Source organism: Pantherophis guttatus, chromosome 2, assembly GCF_059756535.1.
Source record: "Pantherophis guttatus breed Tessera chromosome 2, ASM5975653v1, whole genome shotgun sequence".
NCBI classification, from domain to species: Eukaryota; Metazoa; Chordata; class Lepidosauria; order Squamata; family Colubridae; genus Pantherophis; species Pantherophis guttatus.
In genome coordinates this window covers 163,988,351-164,011,171 of record NC_142064.1, presented here as the reverse complement: position 1 = coordinate 164,011,171, position 22,821 = coordinate 163,988,351, and the positions used below count along the sequence as shown (strand labels likewise).

The 22,821-nt window shown below is 37.8% G+C and overlaps 1 protein-coding gene across 2 annotated transcripts in view; it reads left to right on the top strand.

Annotated features, from left to right (window-relative positions):
* The window catches only part of UBE2O (ubiquitin conjugating enzyme E2 O), a 75,958-nt gene that overhangs the window by 40,730 nt on the left and 12,407 nt on the right, over nt 1-22,821 (top strand). The window contains exons 2-11 of one of the 2 annotated variants that reach the window (XM_034408569.2): nt 7,761-7,820; nt 10,059-10,169; nt 11,756-11,853; nt 13,999-14,050; nt 15,215-15,358; nt 16,032-16,141; nt 17,933-18,083; nt 19,594-19,635; nt 20,795-21,303; nt 22,475-22,629. In XM_034408569.2, the coding sequence (XP_034264460.2) occupies nt 7,761-7,820; nt 10,059-10,169; nt 11,756-11,853; nt 13,999-14,050; nt 15,215-15,358; nt 16,032-16,141; nt 17,933-18,083; nt 19,594-19,635; nt 20,795-21,303; nt 22,475-22,629 (1,432 nt within the window). Of the gene's footprint in view, nt 1-7,760; nt 7,821-10,058; nt 10,170-11,755; nt 11,854-13,998; nt 14,063-15,214; nt 15,359-16,031; nt 16,142-17,932; nt 18,084-19,593; nt 19,636-20,794; nt 21,304-22,474; nt 22,630-22,821 lie in introns of both variants that reach the window. The other variant, XM_034408568.3, reaches the window with a different exon arrangement.

Sequence of the window (22,821 nt, the reverse complement as noted above, 5' to 3'; positions counted from 1 at the left end):
AATTTATTATTATTTCCATGCAGTAAAAAAGTTGGATGATAGTAAAATTATATAATCATTGCAGGGTAAGAAATGGTACTTGTCTCTTTATTTTGCTTCTGCTGTGTATGTTTTTGTAATATTGCCAAGAGATTCCTCTCCCCACAAAAAAATCTCCAAATTTAAATACATTCAAATCCAGCACAGAAGTTCTCAATGTCCCTCTGAAGCATTTAGTGTTGTGGGATTCATTGAACCAGCTTCCCAGATGAATAATATTGAGCTCTTTGTAGCCCTCAATTTCCTATTACTCACTCCCAGTATGACTTGGATGCTGAATTGAATGTAGTCTACATATGGCATCTGTCTAAGAATCCTAGCAGCTTCCTTTTCATTTAGATTCAATGTCAGTTGTTACAGCCTGAAAATATGGAAGAGTTGCTTGGAGAGATGCAGCCTATCCATCTTGCTTTAGACTATTGTCTTGGAAGTTGTCCAAGAGAAACCTAAAGGAGCTAGGAGATTGTGAATGATTTTTTTTAATGCAGAGGATTGTGCCTGCTGTACTGCAGCACTGACATTATCTCTTAAAAAATAGTTTTATTTGGTGTGTAATTATGTTGTAAATAAGGAAATGCTCAAGTAGTCTTAACTGCTGAGATATTTTTAAATGACATGCATTATTAAATCCGTTTCATTCTAGTCTCTAGATGAATTTGAGAATGAATCTGGTCCAGAATGAAGGCAGGAGGAGGTATAAACCAGGAGTGAAATTCATCAGGTTCTGACAGGTTCTGGAGAACCGGTAGCAGAAATTTTGAGCAGTTCGGAGAACTGGTAGTGGAAATTTTGAGTAGTTGAGGAGAACTGGCAAATACCACTTCTGGCTGTTCCCAGAGTGGGGAGGGAATGGGGATTTTGTAGTATCTTTCCCCTTGAGTGGGGCAGGAATGGAGATTTTGCAGTATCTTTCCCCTGCCACACCCACCAAGCCACACCATACCCACCAAGCCATGCCCACAGAATCGGTAGTAAAAACTTTTGGATTTCACCACTGGTATAAACTTAACAGCATCATCGGTGTGCAGAGATGAAGCATTAAAGAATCTTCAGGACAGCTATTTGCCTTTGTTGCATAATCTTTATAGCTTCTTGTTTTACTTCATATAAAACACTTATGTACAGTACACCTTTAGAAGAGTGGCATACCAATAAAATAAAAACTCCCTTGAGTCCTGGTATATGTATTGACATGCCAATATAGTAAATCTGTAGTATGGAAGTCCTTTTACATTGTTTTAATTCTAATTTGGTAGTATTTATTTTCATTTTCTATTCTCTCCTAAAGTTTTGGGTGTTCCATTTAACCCCGTTTGCCTTTCTGGGTCAACTAGGTTTGACTAAGTACTGCCACCAGCCCTCAGTATTTATTATTATTATTATTATTATTATTATTATTATTATTATTATTATTATTATTATTATTATTATTATTATTATTATTATTATTATTGTGAAACAACTTATGATCCAGTGAGTGGTAAACTGACATTGAAATTATCTGACATTGTTAAATTTTATTAAAACAATGACAGAAGATGAGTTAAAAAATAATGTCAAACAGGGTGACCAGCCTGTGTCTTCTCACATTGTTAGCAAAGGGAGCTTTGTATATTACTTACTAGATCTGCATGATCTGTGACTCATTTGGTTTCTGTTTATGGAGGTGGTTACAGACTGAAATAATATCTGTCATCTGTTCATGGGCTGAATGGATATATGAAAATGATAATCACTTAATATATAAATAGGCAAGTCTTTACTCACAGGCATCAATCCCAACCAAGTTATATACCCCAGTTATAATGGGGTATCCTGGAATTTGTCCAGAGGTGTTAATCAGATGCATAAAAGTAAGAATTAAAGCATGAGGTCCAGAGATAAATAGAACATCATTAGCATATAGTGTGTGTGTGTGTGTGTGTGTGTGTATTTTTTTTAATTTTATTTTATATCAAATTTATTTTCCGCCCTTCTCCCTGAGGACTCAGGGTGGTGTACAGCCAAATAAAAACATAAACTACAAACATTAAAATACTACTAAAAAGATATATATAAATTTGGCCCCGTAATTAAAAAACAATGACAAACTAGTTAAAAACATTTAAAAGTGTTAAGCCAGCCCGGCTTGCTGAAAAAAGAAAGTTTTAAGGGCACGGAGGAAGGCACCGAGGTCTTGGATTCTCCTTATCTCTGTGGGCAGTTGGTTCCAGAGGGTGGGTGTCCCCACAGAGAAGGCCCTCCCCCTGGGAGTCACCAGCCTACATTGTTTGGCTGATGGCACCCCGAGGAGGCCCTCTCTGTGGGAGCGCACAGGTCGATGGGAGGCCGTCGGTAGCAGCAGGCGGTGTCGAAGATATCTAGGTCCTATGCCACGGAGCGCTTTAAAGGTGATAACCAACACCTTGAAGCGCACCCGGAAGACCACTGGGAGCCAGTGCAGCTCACGCAGGAGAGGTGTTGTATGGGAGTGCCATGCAGCTCCCGTAACTACCCGCGCGGCCGCATTCTGGACCAGTTGGAGCCTCCGGGTGCCCCTCAAGGGGAGCCCCATGTAGAGAGCGTTGCAGTAGTCCAGGCGAGAGGTGACGAGGGCATGAGTGACTGTGCACAGGGAATCCCGATCAAGAAAGGGCCGTAACTGGCGTATCAGGCGAACCTGACAAAAAGTCCCCCTGGCCACAGCCATCAGATGTTCCTCCAAGGACAGCTGCATATCCAGAAGGACTCCCAGATTGCGAGTCCTCTCCAAGGGGGCCAAAGACTCGTCCCCAATAGTCAGTGATGGAGTCATCTGACTATATCGGGATGACGGGAACCACAGCCACTCAGTCTTGGAAGGGTTGAGTTTGAGCCGGTTTCTCCCCATCCAGATCCGCACAGCCTCCAGGCACCGGGACATTACTTCAAGGGCATCGTTGGGGTGGCCAGGGGTGGAGATGTACAGCTGGGTGTCATCAGCGTACTGGTGGTACTTCACCCCAAAGCCATGGATGATCTCACCCAGCGGCTTCACATAAATGTTGAACAGAAGGGGCGAGAGAACCGACCCCTGAGGCACTCCACATATGAGAGGCCTCGAGGTCGACCTCTGTCCCCCTGCCAACACAAACTGCGACCGGTCGGAGAGAAAGGAGGTGAACCACCGTAGCACGGTGCCCCCCATCCCCAACTCTTCCAACCGGTGCAGCATGATACCATGGTCGATGGTACCAAAAGCCGCTGAGAGGTCTAACAGGGCCAGAACAGAGGAGCAACCTCTGTCCCGAGCCCTCCAGAGATCATCTACCAACGCGACCAATGCCGTTTCCGTGCTGTGCCCGGGCCTGAAACCCGACTTGAATGGATCTAGATAAGACGTTTCCTCCAGGTACTGCGGAAACTGTCATGCGACCACACTCTCAATAACCTTCGCCACAAAGCGAAGGTTGGAGACAGGACGATAGTTGGCTAATACTGCCGGATCCAGGGAAGGCTTCTTGAGGAGAGGCCTCACCACCGCCTCTTTCAGGGCCGTGGGGAAGTAACCCTCACTCAGTGAAGCGTTGATAATTCCCTGGAGCCAGCCTCGTGTAACCTCCCGGGAAGCCAGTACTAACCAGGAGGGACATGGGTCCAGTAAACATGTGGCCGCACTAAGTCTCCCCAGAATCCTGTCCACATCATCAGGGGTCACAGAGTCAAACTCTTCCCAGATAACATTCTCAAGACTATTCCTCGTCACCCTGCCCGAATCTACCCAGTCAGAGTCCAACTCCCCCCGGATCTGAGCAATTTTGTCATACAGATATTGTCCGAAATCCTCAGCCCTGCCTTCCAAGGGGTCCTCCCGCGCTCCCGGATGAAGCAGGGAGCGGGTCACCCTAAACAGGGTGGCCAGACGATTCTCTGATGACGCAATAAGAGCGGAAAAGTAATTAAACTTTTCTGCTTTTATCGCCACTAGGTAGGTCTTAATATGCGACCTTACCAGTGTTCGGTCAGATTCAGCGAGACTGGCCCTCCAACCGCTCTCCAGACGTCTTTTCCAGCGCTTCATCTCCCTCAGCTCCTCGGTAAACCAAGGAGCCACAACCTATGCACCGGGTCAGAGGCTGCAAAGGCACGACTCGATCCAAGGCCCCACCAGCTGCCCGATCCCCGGCAGCCACCAGGTCCTCAGCTGAGTCATGTGCCAGATCCTCAGGAAATGGCCCAAGCTCCATCTGGAACCTATCAGGATCCATCAGGCGCCTGGAGCAGACCCATCTTGTTGGCTCCGCCTCCCTGCGGCAGGGTGTAGCGGTTCGAAGGTCCAGGTGGAGGAGCGAGTGATCTGACCATGACAAGGGTTCCATGTCTATATCCCCTATAATAAGATCACTCGACCACTGGCCAGAGACAAAAATCAAGTCCGTGAGTGGGGCCATGAACTAATTGGGTCAGGTCCGTGGCCGTCATGGAAGCCATGAACTCCCGAGCCATCCCAGACGTTTCACCAATGGACGGCAAGTTGAAATCACCCATGACCATAAGCCTGGGTGTAATTTATTATAATAAATTACTTAAGTAATTATTAAGTAACTTACTTAAAATTTGTGGATATTATTATCTTGTATGATAGTACAACGTTATGAACAAAGATTAAAGGGAGAAGTGGACATCCATGTCTAGTATCTTTATAAAGTGGGATGAAAAAAAATACCATTAACTTTCACTTGGGAAATGGGGATTACGTAGAGAATCCAGTCCCAATTTATAAATTCTCTAGGAAATCTACATTTTGCTAAGGTAATATACATGTCTTTTCAGTAAATTTTTATCAATTGAATTACACTTCATTTTTATTCAAATCTACTAGCCAAATATTATCTGATGTGTGTCTGGTTTTGATAAAACCCATTTGCTCATCCTTGCCTGATTGTTGGGCGCAACAATGGTAGTTTGAAGTTCAGTCCAGAGTGAAGCTATCGTTAACAAACAGAGCACGGGCTCAAAGGAAGAAAAGGATAGGGCTGCAGTAGAAAGCCTAACAAACAAGGAGCTTAGTCAGCCAGCCTGAATTGAAAGGCTAGGTCAAGGAGCAGAACAGGAAGCAATCAATACAGAAATGTAGCTCAGAGGTTGATGAGTAGCTTCCAACTGAGAGGCCATCACTTGGCTCCATTGCATGCCCTGATAACTTTCTTTCTTAAAGAGTTAAGTGGTTCCTCTTTGTTTGGTTCTCCAAATCTGCTAGTATATTCTGCAGCTGGGTATCTGATCAGGCACTAGCCTATTGTCCCTTAATTTCTTCCACATCTGCTCCTGCTGATTATCTGTTGAGTCAGCCTCAAGTGGTTGATTAATTGTGGGTTACTGAAACTGACAATTTGCTGGATCAGACCCCTCAAGTTCCAAGTTAGAGGACTTCATGACATAACAATGTGATGAAATATTGTCTAGGTTGTTCAGGTCTTCCTGTAATTTAAAAGCTTTTGCTCTACTGGGTCAGGCTAGTTGGAACGAGGGTTGTGCCCTCATTGGTGATTTTACTGGCAAAATTCAAAGCTTCAGAGAAGCCTGCACTACCTTTTTTTGACTGGGAACTCTACTTAATAGGGAGAGAGGTATTTTGATATCCATTTTGGGAAGGAATTAAGGGACACAGCTAAAGTTTTTAGAGCTTCATGATTGTACACCTTAAAGGTAGTTTGCTTCTACAAGCATGTATAAAAATCCTTTTTTCCTGTCAGAGCATTTTCAGTTGCAGCTTGACCATAATGTAACAATTATCCAAAAAGCCATATTTGGCCACTTTATTGTCACATTTTCATCAGATTATTAACAGAATTTGCTATACCAGAATTATTTTGGAGGTTCTATGGAAACTCTGTATCAGAATTATTAATTTTATATGAGACATTTTGATTGTACTTGGAAAGAGAAGCAAGATAATTTTAATACATAATAGCTTCACAAGAAGAGCTCTGTTTTCCTGCAAATAACCCATTCAAGGACGGTTAAACGGTGAAGCACATTAAACAGACTGTCTATTAAATTTATGAATGATGTAATATATCTTTTGCATCAATTTATGTAATTCATGATATTTGTTATAACATTATACAAATGATTAAACTGATACAAAGCTTTTAGTTTACACAAATTATTGAAACTTTTTTGAATACAGTAGATTTTATTGTTTTTTGTGGTGGGGTCTGGAGTTAAATGTTGCCTATAATATCAATGATTTCCCAAATGGAGGGCTTATTTTAGATCATTAGATCATGGTGTATTGTCTGGAGAACAGCTCTAGAATATGTAAGTTGTCCATTTCCGACTTCTGATATTTAATGTTAGTTTTCTTTCTCATCAGCATATATTGTATAAATTAATACTAGTATATTATAAGATAACTTGAAAATTTGCACTTAATACTTAAGACATTATTTAAAATCTGGCTGCAGATTATTTCAGAATTGCCAGGGAGCAGTGTAGTGTAATAAAAGTAGTTCTATTTCTCTCACACTAAACAATTGTTGACCTTTGGGTTGGTAGTTGCAGATAAGTATTGTTTTGCCAGATTATAGGTTTTTAGTGAAGTGAAATTATGAGACGAGAGGCAAAAGTGACCAAAACAGAGACCAAAAATGAGCATAGTGGGGGGAGGGGGAATTGCTTGTGTGCAGCAATGATCAAGTTTGGAAGGTGAAGCAACAATTCACATCCCTGCATGTATTTATCAGAGTATGTGGAAGCAGAATTTAAAATTGTGTCATAATATTGATTTTCAGAGAATGCAAATTTGTGGGGAAGATAGCTGTTTAAAAAGCTTTTTAATGCAATCACGGTTGCTTTATTTGATGATGAATCTTTACACAAGCACAATACTGGGAAGCATGTACAGTAGAAGTTACTAGGTATAAATAGATGACATTTGTAGACTATGTCCTCATAGCTATTTTCTAGTATGACAAGTTATTAATAATGTAAGTACTTGCCTTTTACCATATTTTGCATTCTGGAAATGTTTTGCCATATTTTAATATTGATGGAGAGATAGCATTGTTCCAGAGACCGCCCAGAAACAGAAGAGGCATTATGATGTACCTTGTCAAGGAAGTATACAAATGTTAATATGCAAAAGTCCCCATTTCATTATCACTGCCCGATATTGCTGGTATGTGACTGCATTCTTTTGTGCAGCATAGCTGTTGCAGATGTAGGAATACCTATCCCTTCATTAATCAAAATAACACATAATATATACAGAATATATGGCATTTCCAGTACATTGATTATATGGTATTATAATGCAATATTAATGGTGATATTCAGGCTAGTGATGAAAGAACAGTTTCAGCACATGTTGTGCAGTCTGATTCTGACAATAAGCAGGTTAGGTCTTCTTAAGTATAGGAATGGAAGATATTATCAAGGAAAGCCTGAGTTGCTTTGAGGAATGACAAATTACAAATAGAATAGAATAATGTATTTTCTTGTGGGATTCCCAAGTATATGACCCACAGGAGAGATGCAAAAATTGTATTGTATGATTGCAAACTTCATTATGTATTTATTGCTCTTATACCCAGGGATACAATTTTGAAGGAGTGTGTGTGTGTGTGTGTGTGTGTGTGTGTGTGTGTGTGTGTGTGTGTGTGTGTAAATTATACAAATTATAATCAATACAGTACTGGCTGTTCATGTCGGAAAATATGCTTAGAATTAATACTATCTTCTCTTTTTTTCAACTCTAGTTGAAGCTCGAAGACAGATCAGTGGTGCCTCGAGATGTCGTTAGGCATATGGGCTCACGTGTAAGTGTTGCTATGTATAGGACAAAGAGACAAAGTAATATCTCATGTGTTGCTACTTATTAAACTGCTGTTCACAGATGAATCTCTGGTTAGGATACTGATTTCTGCAGGGAACAGTTTGCAGTTATTCAAACTGTTGGAATAAATATTATTACAGGTACAAGTAAAAAGACGCTTGTATATTATTAGCCATTTTTCAGGAATCAGTAAACATTTTTCCTTAGTGGCAAAGTATCATGAAATCAAGCAGTCAAGAAAGTATAAATCAATGCCTGGGCCGCTCACCGGCAGCAACCAGGCCACACAAGTGAGCGAAGCTCCATGCACGGGATCCAGGCATCATGCAAAATCTCACACACACCCAATCCACAGAAAAATTGCCCTCCACAGAACCGGTCCCTGGCACCCAAAAGATATAAATCATCAGCTGCTTTCAGTGATCCTTTTATTTGAAAATTAAGAACAATTTTCTCATTTAACAATTAGAAAAGGAATATAGTGAAATATATATGTTAAGAAATCTTGAGTCCTTAATCACTATTCTTGTACACCTGCATTGCAAGGAGTAACCTCATACTATATATATTACAATTGTAATCAGTATGCAATCTCTAGACCTTAGCATTTCTATTTGACATACTACTGTGCATGGATATCATGTTCAGAATCTTAAAAGTTACACTTGATGGTAAAGGGTTTTGTCTCCGCTTGGAAATCCCTTTGCTACATACTGGTTAATGTTTGTTTTTTGGAGACAGAAACATACGTGGGTAATATCCAAAAGAGGAGAAGCCCACAGATAAAACAAACTATAATACAAGTAGTCCTCGAGTTACAAATGAAATGGAGCCTGCCCATTCCATTCATAACCCAAGGATTCATGGGAGTGAATTTCATACCTTGAACGGATCGTTAAGTGTACATGAGGTATTTCAGGGTGGGGAAGGCCATGGAGGGGCCTACTGATGGAACAGGCCACTTGCCTAAGACCACCCAAGACCTCCCTGACTCAATGAAATACCTCATGCTCCACATAATTGTGGAAGCCTGCCGAGGCCCGAACGGAGCGTCAGAGGGGTGGATCCGCCCCTCGGAAGCTTCATTTTGGCTGGCAACGTTCAGGACATATGTTGCAGAGCCTCTGTGATTGTTCTTAAGGGTGAACAACTGTGGTGGTGCTGCAAGATTCTTAGTTTTGGGACTTGTTCATAAACACTAGAGGGAACTTATTGTGTAACTTTGAATGTTCGCTAAGGGAATGCTTGTAACCAGGGGATTACCTGTATAATATCATCTTGTATTCCTTAGCAACTGATACTAAGAGGCGGTATACTGCTGATATATTAGACAATGTCTAGTCATCGTGACTAGAGCCTTAGCATTAACAGCCTTATCTTCCCTGAAGTAATTCACTTATTTTAAATTGACAGATCTCTTCAGTATTAGTGTCTCCTTTAATAACTCTTGAAGTTTGGGAATAATTCTGCAAGTCAGCTATTGGCTTCATTTTTAAGTAGATGCCACTCATTAATAAATAAATCATTCTAGCAATTGCCAGATTATAAAAAGATAATGATGTGTCTAGATTTGTATCTACTTTCTCAGCGAACAAGTAATATAGCACAAGGGGTATCAAAAATAATATTTCATCCTCTTGGTTATTGATTATCTTAATTAAATAATGCTTTAAATATGAAGAATTAAAGGGAGGAAAAAAGGGACACATAAGTTAGGATACATGACATAACTATTTACTGATATTTGTTCTATGAAAAGATTTTTGGCACTTTTCTAAATGTTCAAAGAATACAAGCTCTATAATCATTGACACTTGCATGCATAAAACAGTGTTTAAGCAATACTGGTTTTCTGTGGAATTCTTTTGACAATAATCTGAATTGACTTGTATATAAAGGCTATCCTCCTTGTTCTGACATCTTGAATAGCGAGCAGATGCTACCTAGTCTGAGAAATAGTTTATCTGATGTAAGAGTTCCACACTTTAGATAACAGTGATGCATGTAGAAATAAGAAAAGACTCTGGATGCAGCAGGGTTTTTTGCCCAGTAAATGGGTGGGGGAAAAACATTAAAGCTCTTTATTCATCTTGTTAGGTTGTATTTCATGGGTCTTGACTCTCTTTCTATGTAAGCAGTGGGTGAAACTTGAAGGATTCTTAGGTTCTGCAAATATTGAAACCATATTGAAATTTAAAGAAATATTTGTTTTTCTTTCCAGGACAGCCAGTGTGGGACAGTTGTTGATGTCAATATAGAGTGTGCAGTAAAGCTGGTGGGAACCAACTGTATCCTGTATCCTGTTAACAGTAAAGATCTTCAGAATATCTGGGTGAGAATGCTTTAAACTATTTAGCCTGACACAGAAAGAACTCTTCTTGCTTAACAAATATAACCTTAAATCAAGAAAAATAAGCAATTTCAATTACTACAGCTCACATTGGATCTAGAGAGAGTAATGCCTTTAAATCTTACATGATTTGGGATTCCACTTGAACCTGCCTCTAAGGTAGTTTTCTAAGGCCTATGAACAGATGGTTTGTTACTTGTGACCATATTCGAAGAATTTCTAAAAATGTTGAAGAAATTAAAAAGAATCCTTCTTTTCTAGGACTTTGAGGGGAAATGATTATTTGGGGAGGAAAAATAACTTACATATAAAACTTAAATTTAGCACCCTGTAGAGATACAATTACTGTAAATGTTTCCTGTATTCTGAGTACTTTGAAGCCTTAGAGAGAACAAGAAATCCATTTTTGTCTAGTACACTGAGAGTTATATCAAATAGTTTGTCTCCTCTGTACTGGAATTATATTGATTTATCACTGTAAATATTTTTTTATTAAAAAAATCTTCCCGTATGAAGTTTTTAGAAATCATTTTGGAGAGTAAAAACTGACTAACAATTGTTGAACACTTTTCTTAGCCATGTTAGGCATCATTTAAAATACAGTAGTATAAAAGATGTCATAATACATTTTTTTTTGAGTTATTCCAGATTTTTTTTCCTGTGCTTTTGCATCTCTAGTTTTGATCTCCAGTTTGAAAGCTCTTATTGAAAGACCTTATTATAACATAAACCAAGTCCTATTATTCTTTCAGAATAAAATCAAATTTTGGATTTAATCTCCACTAGACTATTATATTTCTTTCCTCTAGTGCCTTACTATTAAATTGTTTCAATGTATTATTAGTAGCGGCTAAGTAAGTGACTGAAAATCTCACAATAAGCTTCCATTGTTGAGGGTGTAGAACCTGTGGCTTGCTAGTGCCAGACCTGTACTTCAATCACCACAGCTCACTGGCTGTCACACAAGTTCTTATAAGGCTGAGGAAGCTACCTCTCAATTTATTGTCATACAAAACATTCTGTCCTTTCTTGAATGTTTCCAGCTATTTCTTTTTTAGATGTTTTTTTATCTTGCCTTTATTATTTTATAAGTAACTCAAGGCAGCAAGCATACATAATACTCCTTCTCCTCCTATATTCCCCACAACAACAACAATCCTGTGAAGGGGGTTGGGTTGAGAAAGTGACTGGTCCAAGGTCACCCAACCAGCTTTTATGTCTGAGACAGAACTAGAAATGATAGTTTCCTGATTTCAAGTTTCTGTTTTATATGTGCTTCTATTATAATTTCTATTCTATGTTTATTTGTTCAGCTCCACTATAGTGTTGGTCATAAAATGCAAACACTAACACATTTCTGTATATCTGGATTTTATAAAGGAGGGGAAATCCTTTTAATCATCTAGAAGCTGTTCAATTGATCATGGTCATTTGCTCTTGCGGTAGTTCCTACTTTGATTTAGTTTACCCTATTACAATTGTATGAACTTAATCGAATCAAAATAATTTCTAGCTCTGATATAATAAACTGTGAAATCAGGCATTCTAACTCTCTCCTTCCCCCTCAGCCCTTTATGTACGGTGACTGCATAGCCTATGACTGGTGGCTAGGAAAGGTGTATGATTTAAAGAACCAAATCATTCTGAAGCTCTCCAATGGCGCAAGGTATTTCTGTTGCTTTGCTAAGGAGTATGTCATTAGCTGTTTTCAAATTAAAGTCTCATAACACTGATTTGTCAGTTGTACTCTTGTTTCTCAGATACCAACAATGTTGATCAACCATGCTGTATAGAATCTTTTCATAAGAAGTTAGGGATTGTTTCAGAGTTTTTACTTGTATAACCTGAGTGAAAACTAGCAATTTGGGGTGATTGCTTGGTTCTTGCATTTCTAACATTACTATTTTTAATGTTAACTCTTCTATCTCCCTTACCTGCAAAAGCTTCCTTAGCTGGTTTATGTAACTAACTAATGTCAGTTTTAGCAAGCTTTTATGTTGTAATGGGAAACTGGGGCATCTGAATTGCACAATAAGCATATAAGAACTGTTGAAGCAACTTGTTAAGTAGGAAACTAAAATTTCAAAAACAAACTGTTTTGACATTTGCTTAACTGAATCATGCTCTCCAGATATTTTTGACTACAATCCTCATCAGGCCAGTTAATATGGCTACTTATCAGATACAGAGGAAGTAGTAGCCAAAACTCCTTAGAGCAGAATTCCCGAACCTTTCTGGCTTTGCAAGCGGGCGGGTGGGGGGAATGTGAGTGGCAAGCAAGTGCGTGCATGCAGCTCCATTTGCTCAAGTGGCACGCACATGCTTGCCCGCTGCTCACGCAAGTCGTGATATGTGCATGTGCTCGCTTGCCACTTCGGCGGCCCGGTTCCAAATGGCTCAAGGCCCACTAGTGGGCCACAGCCCAAGGGTTGGGGACTCCCACCTTAGGAGACACTCTTAAAAAAAAAGGCTGCAGAATTGGACACTAACTCTCAAAATACTGTAATTGTTTGATATAATTGATAATCTGTAATTACTGTTTCTGAACTACGTGTTATATAAATGAAGTGTTCTCAGTATTTACCAGTAGTACTTCACTATCTGATTATTTGAACAGATCCTCTACCCTGATGATTTCATTGTGTTGAGCAAATAAGACAACTCTCTTTTTGAATTCAGCATCTTGAGTACTTTTTTCTGGCCCCCTACTCTCTCCTAAAATCTTAGAATGTAAGACATATTTTGTCCATATAGAACTATATTTCTCATAATTTTATGGGTGATATATAAATATATCCATCTGTTCCAAAGTAAATTACTCAACCATAACAATATCAGGCTTTATTAAAGGCCTTAATATTGCTCTTAACATTAGGGCTTCATACAGTAGGGCTTTATGTCGGAAAACCTCAGTCTTTTGGGGCCATTGGGCATATTGGAATTTTGGGACCCTGTTAAAAGCCCTCTCACAAAATTGTTATGTGTGTTCTGTAACCAATTACAGAACATCCATTTTACCGGAAGGCAAAAAGAACAGTGTCTTATTTGCTAGGAGTGCTCCATGGTATCCAAGGGATCATATACGTATGCTTGATGTTACTGATTTGTTTGGTGCATGCTAGGTAATTATAATAAAGTTAAAAAAATAAAATCAGATAGGCAGAAAGCTTGGTGAGTATTAAAGGGCATTGCTCCCATCTGCCACATTAGAGACACATGCAGTCTGGTTAAATCCATGTTTTTCTCCTCTATGGGCATATGACCTAGTTAATAACAAAAATTAATACAGATAAACCTGCTCAGGAGGGGCATTCAATAATCACTCCCCCACCTCCCCCCAAAAATGGTTTGCATGTAGAAATGTCCAGGTTCAATTGCTGGCATCTCCAATTAGGACTGATTAAGAAAGATTGTGCCTGAAACTCTGGGGAGCTCCCAACAGTCAAAGTTGAACATACAAGTTTAATGGACCAATGATTTTATTCAGTATTTAAAGGCAAGTGGATAAATAGGTACCACTTCGTTGGGAAGGTAACAGTGTTTTGTGTGCTTTGGCATATAGCCATGCTGGCCACATGACCACGGAAGCATCTTCGGACAACGCTGACTCCCTTGGCTAAGAAACTGAGATGAGCATCACCCCCTAGAGTTGGACACCACTGGATAGGGGGAACCTTTTACCTTTTTCTTTTTATTCATTAATTAACATCATTAAATTCCAGCATAAGAGCATGTAAATTTAAATATGTTGTTAGGTAGATTATGCTAACTCTTTTGCAATCTTTTCCCCAATGGTTATGTATTTCTTTAGATGTTCCATGAGCACAGAAGACGCAGCAAAACTCTATGACGTCTGCCCACATGTCAGTGATTCAGTATGTTTTTAATCGTTTTAATAAGTCTTAATTTGTAGAGATGCATTGCAACATATTCTTGAGGATTAGGTAGAGCATAGCATACAGATAGTCCCTGACCACAGTTGAGCCCAAAATTTTGATTGCTAAGCAAGGAAGTTGTTAAGTGAGTTTTGCCCCATTTTATATCCTTTTTTGCTACAGTTGTTAGGTGAACCATTCGGTCATTAAGCGAAACTTGATTTTCACGTTGACTTTGCTTATTGGAAGCTGGCTGGGACGGTTGGGTGGTGATTGCATGACCCCAGGACAGTGCAACTGTCATAAATTTGCCTCCCGTTTGCCTGAATTTTGTTCATGTGACTGTGGGGATGCTGCAACAGTCATAAGTGTGAAAAATGGTCATAAATTACTTTTTTCAGTGTCCTTGTAACTTCAAATGGTTGTAAGTTGAAGACTACCTATAGTTGAAAGTTTATTCAATTTGGGAAAGAACGGGGGAGGGGCGTTATGTTATTATGTAATGTGATAAAATAGTTAAGCATGTTTTTCCATTTGGGAATAGCAGTTTAGGACCAAACTGTTATGCAGATATTTGAAGCCAAAAATCATTCAGATGGATACAATCCTATTGTCCATACACTTCAAAGCCACTACCAGTTTTGATCCTATTAAGATGTTTTTAATTTGGTATATAATATATTTCTCTTGCCTAAGAGTAAATGGTTGACAATTATTTTTGCTAGGAAAAATAAGGAAAAATAAAGCGCTTCATGCAGCAAAACCTGGCCCTTCTCAACAATATCCTCACTGTCTTATGTAGAAATAGATAAGCTATTGATCTCAGGTCCTGTTTGTATGGGCTAATAGTCTCGTCTTTGTCTTCCTGAATGTTTGACCATGTGTGCCTAAAGTAACAGTTGTTGCCAGCTTATTACTTGTCCATTTCTTGGTAGCACTGAATTCCTTGTACTTTAGCCAATCTTAATTAGGTATGAGATTTTTGTAGTTATTTAGAATGACTAGAGCAGAAAGGAGAACTTATTATGTGCTTATTATTAAGCATTTCCATAATGATAAAATTAAGATAAAATGTGGAAAATTCGTTCAACTAGGGTAGACCATGATTTTATCATATCTGATTTGTACTTCTGGTTTTGCTTCATTTTTCAGGGCCTGTTTTTTGATGATTCATACGGCTTTTATCCTGGGCAAGTTCTCATTGGTCCTTCAAAAGTCTTCTCAAATGTGCAGTGGCTTTCAGGAGTGAAACCTGTACTCAGTACGAAGAGCAAATTCAGAGTTGTGGTAGAAGAGGTATGTTTCAACGAGATAACCCTATTATGGAATATCATTTGGATTTTCCTCAAAACAAAGCTTGGTGTGTAGTCTTGAAATGTCTGAGAGGGACATTTTGAAACTAAGAGAGTTTGCCTGCTGTTTTAGAAACAATTTCATTTCAGTGTTTTCTTTTCTTGATCAGTTCATAGACTTAAATTCCTAATATAAGAAGTCTATAATGTAGAAGTTACGTCCATCTGGATATTAGATTGTTAGTGTTTAGTCAGAAAAACCCTCAGGAGAGAATGCCTTTTGACAAGTAAATGCAAAGGAATGTAGAAATAACCTTGAAGAAAATATGCAGGAACAAAGAAGAAAAAATAAGAAATAATTCAGCCTTGGGAAAAGTAGAGTCCTATAATGCAATTTTTTTGCTGTGTTTTCTGTTTGGCCTATGCTGAAGAACTAGAATAATTTTTTTTTAAAAAAATGTCTAATATGTTGTACATCTCTTTAAATTGCATAATTAATATTAGGATTATATATCACAGAAAAAGATGGAAATCAAAAGGAAATTCAGAATTTGAGACTAGTGGGGTTCAGAAACGAAATTTTATCAGAAATTGTATGTTAATTTTGTAAACAGTTACAGAATACAAGAACATCTTAATGAAATATTTTTCTCACAATCCAACCTTTTCTTCTTTAGGTACAAGTAGTAGAACTGAAAGTTACTTGGATCACTAAGAGCTTCTGTCCTGGGGGAACTGATAGTATAAGCCCACCACCATCTTTAATCACCCAAGAGAATTTATCTAGGTAAAAAACAGTTCATGCTAGCTTCCGAAAAGGCCTGCTTGTTTCACGGCTTTGAATTGATAAAAGTAGAATAACCACTTACTTTCATAAAATGCGTTGTTTTATAATTTCCCCTTCCTGGATCTTACTGCTCTTACTACAGATGGTCCTCGACATATGACCACAAAGGAGCCCAAAGTTTCTGTTGTTAAGTGAGACATTTGTTAAATGAGTTTTGCCGAATTTTATGACCTTTCTTACCACAGTCGTTAAGTGAAGTTAGTAACCTGGTTGTTAAGTGAATCTGGCTTTGCTATTGACTCTGCTTGTCCAAAGGTCACATGACCATGGGACACAGCAACGGTCATAACTATGCCATTTGATCACATGATTATGGGGATGCTGCAGAGTTCGTAACTGTGAAATATGGTCAGTAGTCACTTGTTTCAGTGCCATTGTAACATTGAATGGTCATTAAATGAACTGTTGTAAGTGAAGAACTATCTGTATTTCTCCTTGCTAGAAGACTGCAGGATTATAGTCAACTCAGGCGCCATGAGCTGACATCAAGCTCATAGTCACAGGGGGACTCTGTAAGGGTTTGCTAAAGCCTCACTATCTTAAGCACATTGAAATTACAATTACTTCAGAGCTAAAAGAGATCTTCAGAGCATTAGTTTAAAAAAAAAATCAAAGAGAGAGGAAAAATATCAAGTTTGCTAGTATCCACTATAAATAAAATCAGAAATCGCTTCCTTAAATATCTTCTTCTTTCCCTTTCCCTTTTCTGTTTTGCCTTAATTTTCTGTTCCTTCAATTTTCTTTTTATATATTTTCCTCTTTTTCTCTCTCATTAATTCTATTTTGTATTATTTATTATTTATTTTATTATAATTATTTATTTTGTACTAGCTTTTTATTACTGTTTTTTTAATCTTTGAATAAAAATATTTTTTAAAAAAACAAAACAAAACACGAATGAACCAAGCTTAACCTTCCTCTGCTTTATGCTAAAAACATACTGTTGATTTGGTTTGGGGAGAAGGGAGCTACCCACTGTAGTTTTGTGAATCATGATTTTTTTTCTTGGTATGTTTTACATCAATTAAACTAAAGCAAATACATCATGTGATGGAATTATATATCTGAAAATGATATTAAGACATGCATAAATGTGAGTTGCTGGGCATGCTGATTTTGAAAACTGCTTAATTCTCTTTCTTACAACCAAAGCTTACATCGGGAATGGCCGTCGTATGACATTATATGACTCCTCATCTCAGACCTAGCCTTCTGTTTGCCTGTCTCATCCTGAGTTGATTTTAAAATGGGGAGCTGTATAAGTGTTTTAAATAAATAAATACATTTTTAGGAAATGTTTATTTGGAGGGCCCAGTAATTGTGCACTTTGCTCAATATAGAAGTTACATCATTAGCAGTTCTATACAGAGGTGTTGTGAGCTAACTGAGCTCTGACAGAATAAAGCTTTCCAGCCATGTACTTGTGTGAGTGTGTGTGTGTGTGCACACAGGCACACGTGCGCACACCCATATACCCCATGACCTGTTTCTGTACATGCCATAGGAATATGTTTTCCACTAGTAAATCTTTTTATTACTAAGTTTACTCTAAATTTTTGTAAAATTAGGAAGTAGTTATCGCTTTGATTTCCCAAATAGTGATTTCCCCAATAATGTATCACTGTGCATGTACTTGAAACAGTTTTAGACATTTCAACGAATGCTGAAGAATCAGGAGGAAGATACCATCCAACAGTATGGTGACACTACTTTCATTTTCACTTTTAATAGAGTGAAACGTCTGGGTTGTTTTGACCATGCTGAACGGCAGCTTGGAGAAAGGTGTCTGTATGTATTTCCGGAGAAAGTGGAGCCAGCAAAAATCACGTGTGAATGTCCAGAGAGAAACTGTGTTCTAGCAGAAGGATCAGCTTCTAAGAAGGTATGTGCCCTGATAAAAGTTAGCTGAGAATATTGAACTTTTTCTGAGAATTCTGCTTTGTTCATTACTTCTAACTGTTCTTGTTTGGCTCTGTATATTCCCACTATTGCCGATTTCTGCCATGGTTAAGAATATGGAATGATCTTTGGGGATGGCATTCCTTTTTTTAATTCTATCATCCAGGACATGATATTTTAAGAAACATACAAGCATGATATTAATTGAATGCTTAATCATATTCAGACATCACTTAGTCTTGTAGGTTATGCAGACATGGTTAGCATAAACTTTAATTATTAGTGTTGTTATATTTCCAATTTATTCTTCAGCAAGGGAATAGGAAAAAATGAATGTTAAGTGATTCCAGAATTGTGAACTGAATTTCTATATCATTGGAGGGAAATTCATGATAGTTGATCATTCAAGAGAAAATGCATAGTGTTCTGTTGTTTGAATTAATTGATAAATGGTGGAATTTGTTTTTATATGGCAACTTTTTAAATAGTTGAGACCCTGAGTACTGATGTATATCATATTTTTCACATGAATTATGCTTGTTGTTTACACATATAGTAGTAACAGAGGTGTAGTTTTGTTATATTTCAAAACCTTTGTCTATTATTTTAGATAAAATCTGGATTAAAATCCAAATTTGAAATGCTGATTCATTCAGAATTTATATTGTAAAGCACTGTTTAAGTATTTCATAAATAACAAGCAATCTATTCTGTATGTTTAACATTTTTAAAAAATATTAGAAACTATATTTAGTGTAAATCAGTATCTTGCTGTTTTACAATCATAGTAACATTGGATAAATGTATGCCTTTGATATTTCATAGCCAATATTTCCAATCACTGCACCCATTTCTTAATTTTATAGGCAGTTTTGGGATTAATCTAAAAATATAATCAGATTTCAGTTGCACATTCTTTAATTTGGATCTGTTAAACCTCATTCATCAAAGAATACATAGCATTTTCCAAAAATGGTGACAAAACCAAGTTTTGCAATTTTTTTTCTTACGTTAAAATAGTGAAATACAAAAGCACATCACCAATAGAGTAAAATGACAGTGAAAAAAAGAAAGCCTACATATATCATAGTGATGAAAATAATATTTAATATTTAAATTATTAAAAGTACATTTTACATTTCTTAGCTAAAGCTAAAGCTTCCCATGCATGTTTAGAGATCTAAAAAGTGGAAGTCTTTGTCGGGTTTCAAAACATGGCTAACCATCTACGCAAGGATTACACAGTTAGTATTCTGCCTGAATGGTTTCAAGTAATGGGTTTTTTTTTTTTTTCTTTCATAGTAGTATTTTCTTCTGAGGAAAAACATAACTGTAAAATCTATTTCTTTAATTTATTTTAGGGGTTACAATACAAATGAAAATGTGAATGAAATGTTTCCAAAACTGGAATAATTTTCTGAGTGTATTCTACCTCTGTTAACAATCCTTTGCATTCAATAGTAATACCAAAATGATGGTGTTTAATATTGCAGATGGCCTGTCCTTGTTTCGTATCCAATGTAAAGCCTGAAAAGGTACTGTAATATACACACTTGTTCTCTGTCTGAAAACACCTTAATGTTCAATAGATTTCTTGCTAAAATCCAGTTACAGAAATGTCTCAGTATATATAAATAATGTTTTCTCCCTATAAAAAGTTAATATTTTAAATTCTCCATATTCTGAAATAAAAGTCTGTTACAGATTTTGGAATTTATTCATAACATTCTATTTGACTCTTTAGTATTTCTAAAGAATTTATCAGTGTAGCTGTTTAAAATGACTAGCAGATTATGAAATATAACCATTTTAATAATTTTCTGCATACTTAGCTATTACACTATTTCCTTGCAGTGTAAGCACCATTATGGTAGTATACATATACTATATGCTGTATTGTACTGTACTGTACTGTATATATGTATAGGAGTATGTGTTTAAGCCATGAGTTAAGAACAAAGAAAAGGATATATAAATTTAGGCAGTTTGCACAGGCACCATTCACTCTGTATTTTTCAGTTCTTGCAAATCATCTGTAGTCATGAGACTGTCCCATATTTTATTATTGCAATAGCAATAGCACTTAGACTTATATACCACTTCACAGTGCTTTTACAGCCCTCTCTAAGCGGTTACAGAGTCAACGTATTGCCCCCAACAATCTGGGTCCTCATTTTACCAACCTCAGAAGGATGGAAGGCTAAATCAACCTTGAGCCTGGTGAGAGTCGATCTGCCAAACTGCTGGCAGCCGATGATCAGCAGAAGTAGCCTGCAGTACTGCACTCTAACCACTGTGCCACCACGGCTCTATATTTACTGATATAAGTAGGAATTGCTGAAAAATCAAAAAGCCTTTCACTATATAACCACATGATGGGCTCCATGTCATCTCATTTTCACTAAAAAGATGATATTGTGAATTTGACTTTATAACAAAATTCACTAACAAAATTTCCATCATGGGGCAACATGAGTAACATCTGAAGGAATATTGGAAGACTGCTTGTTCAATCTGTATGCACAGATTCCCCAAACAATAAACATCTTGTACTTTAGAAGATAGATAGCAGTTCTAGGTAAATAAATAATTTTCAGCTCCCACGTAGGAAGCATTTTAAAAAAAAATTGGCTCAATTTCTTTTAAGTGGTGGGAAATTTTTGTGTTTCTTGACCTGCGCTGATTCCTCTGTAGGTAAGGAGACTGCTGAAGAAACAAATAGTGAAGATCATGTCATGTTCCCCAGACGCTCAGAGTACCCTTGATCTCCCTGAAGGAGAATCTGCTGCAGCTGGTGACCAACAGCCTGAACATCTTAAAGCCAACTTGAAATGTGGAGCAGAGGACTCTGTCAGTGACATTATAGGCATGCAGGACGCAAAAAGAGAGCACATTGACGAAAAAAGGAAAGGCTTGTCTTGTGAAGGAGCTGGGCTGCAGTTGCAACCAGCCTTTGTACTGAAACGGGAGGATGGCTCCTCAGACTACAATCTGCAGTCTATAGAACAGGATGCTGATGATGAAGCAGCCGATGACACAGACGACACCAGTTCTGTAACATCTTCTGCCAGCTCCACGGCCTCTTCTCAGAGCGGCAGTGGTATAGGTCGCAAAAAAAGTATCCCGCTTTCTATTAAAAATCTCAAGAGGAAACATAAGAAAAAGAAAACCAAGGTTTCCCGGGAATTTAAACCAGGTGACAGGTAAGACCAGAGCTCATATCATCCCACCTATACATGTCAAATTAACCTGACCTAATTTCTTGGTAAAACCCTGTACATAACTTAAAAACATATCAATAATAAAAACATGTCTCTTATTATTGAGAATGTAGGAAGATTTGTGTTGCCTGCAAACTTAAGGATACAGTTTTCAAGTTATATCATTTAAAATATATCTTAACAGATATCCAATTAAATTGTATACCTTTCTTAGGGAAGAAAGAGTTAAGCAAAGCATAAAAGCTTTTACCAAAAATAATCAGCTGACTCAGTGTTCTTTTTGCACTAATCAAACCCCAATATATTGACATTTACCCCACTGATGATAATTATTAAAATAATAACCTTTTTGAAAAGCCAAGGCAGTTTCTGGCAAGACAGTTCTTGGTACCTTGCCCAACTCATTTCTTTTAAAGCATTAGATTCTGAAGCACCAGGATATAACAGGTAATGCTTTATCAGCTTTGAATCTGCCTGTCCAGACTAAAAATAAGTCTTGGTCTTCTAGTCCAGCCCCCTGCTTAAGCAGGAGACTATACATCTATACCCTATAAATCTGGAGAGCCAGTCTATACCCCTTGCAAGATATATGTGGTGTAGAAAGCTGTTGTTTTCTATAATCCCCATTTTGTGGAATTCTCTGTCCCCAAAAGTACATGGAACCCCAACCCTCCATGTATTTTGAAAGCAAGTTTGATTTATTCTTCTATAGCTTGGCCTGAGCTGATTGTGAGCACCAGCATAGGATATTAAAACATCACATATCGGTTTTGGAAGGATATTATTGCTTTGTAATTTTTTTATATTTCCTGTTCACTATCCAGTCTGGGATGAGATAGAAATGATTCATTCATAATTTCAGGGAAATGGCAGCTCTGTAGTACAACCTTCCCCAATAAAGACTATGCCTTTTGTTCCATTGTAGCATAATCTCCATCATGGTGTTCTGGGAGCCTGTTTAATCCCTATCATTTTGTTCAACAGACCAGTTTTTGCAGCCAAAAGGTTTTTCTCTCAAAAACTGCCTTAGTATTGGTTCCAGCTTTAAAGTCAATTCTTTATGCTGTTTTAAAATGCCACCGTTCTTTTTAATCTTTACCCTGACTTGCTGTGATACTTTTCCTTAGTAATTTTCTATCCTTGTTGGTAACAGGGTTGCTGTGGAAGTGGTGACCACGATGACATCAGCAGATGTGATGTGGCAGGATGGCACAGTGGAGAAAAATATTCGTTCCAATGAGCTCTTTCCTGTCCATCATTTGGACAATAATGAGTTTTGCCCTGGGGATTTTGTAGTAGATAAAAGAGGTAATTGGTGAAATGCATTTCCTCTGGATAATGTGTTTATTAGTAACAATTTATACATGGATTTTTCAATCTGGATTTTCAAATTGCCAGTAGTGTCTCGTGCATCTTTTCTTATCCTGCGGAAGCCTATATGAGTTGCCATTACAGCTTTGTAATATCAGTCAGTCTGGATAATGCTGACTAGGAATTCTG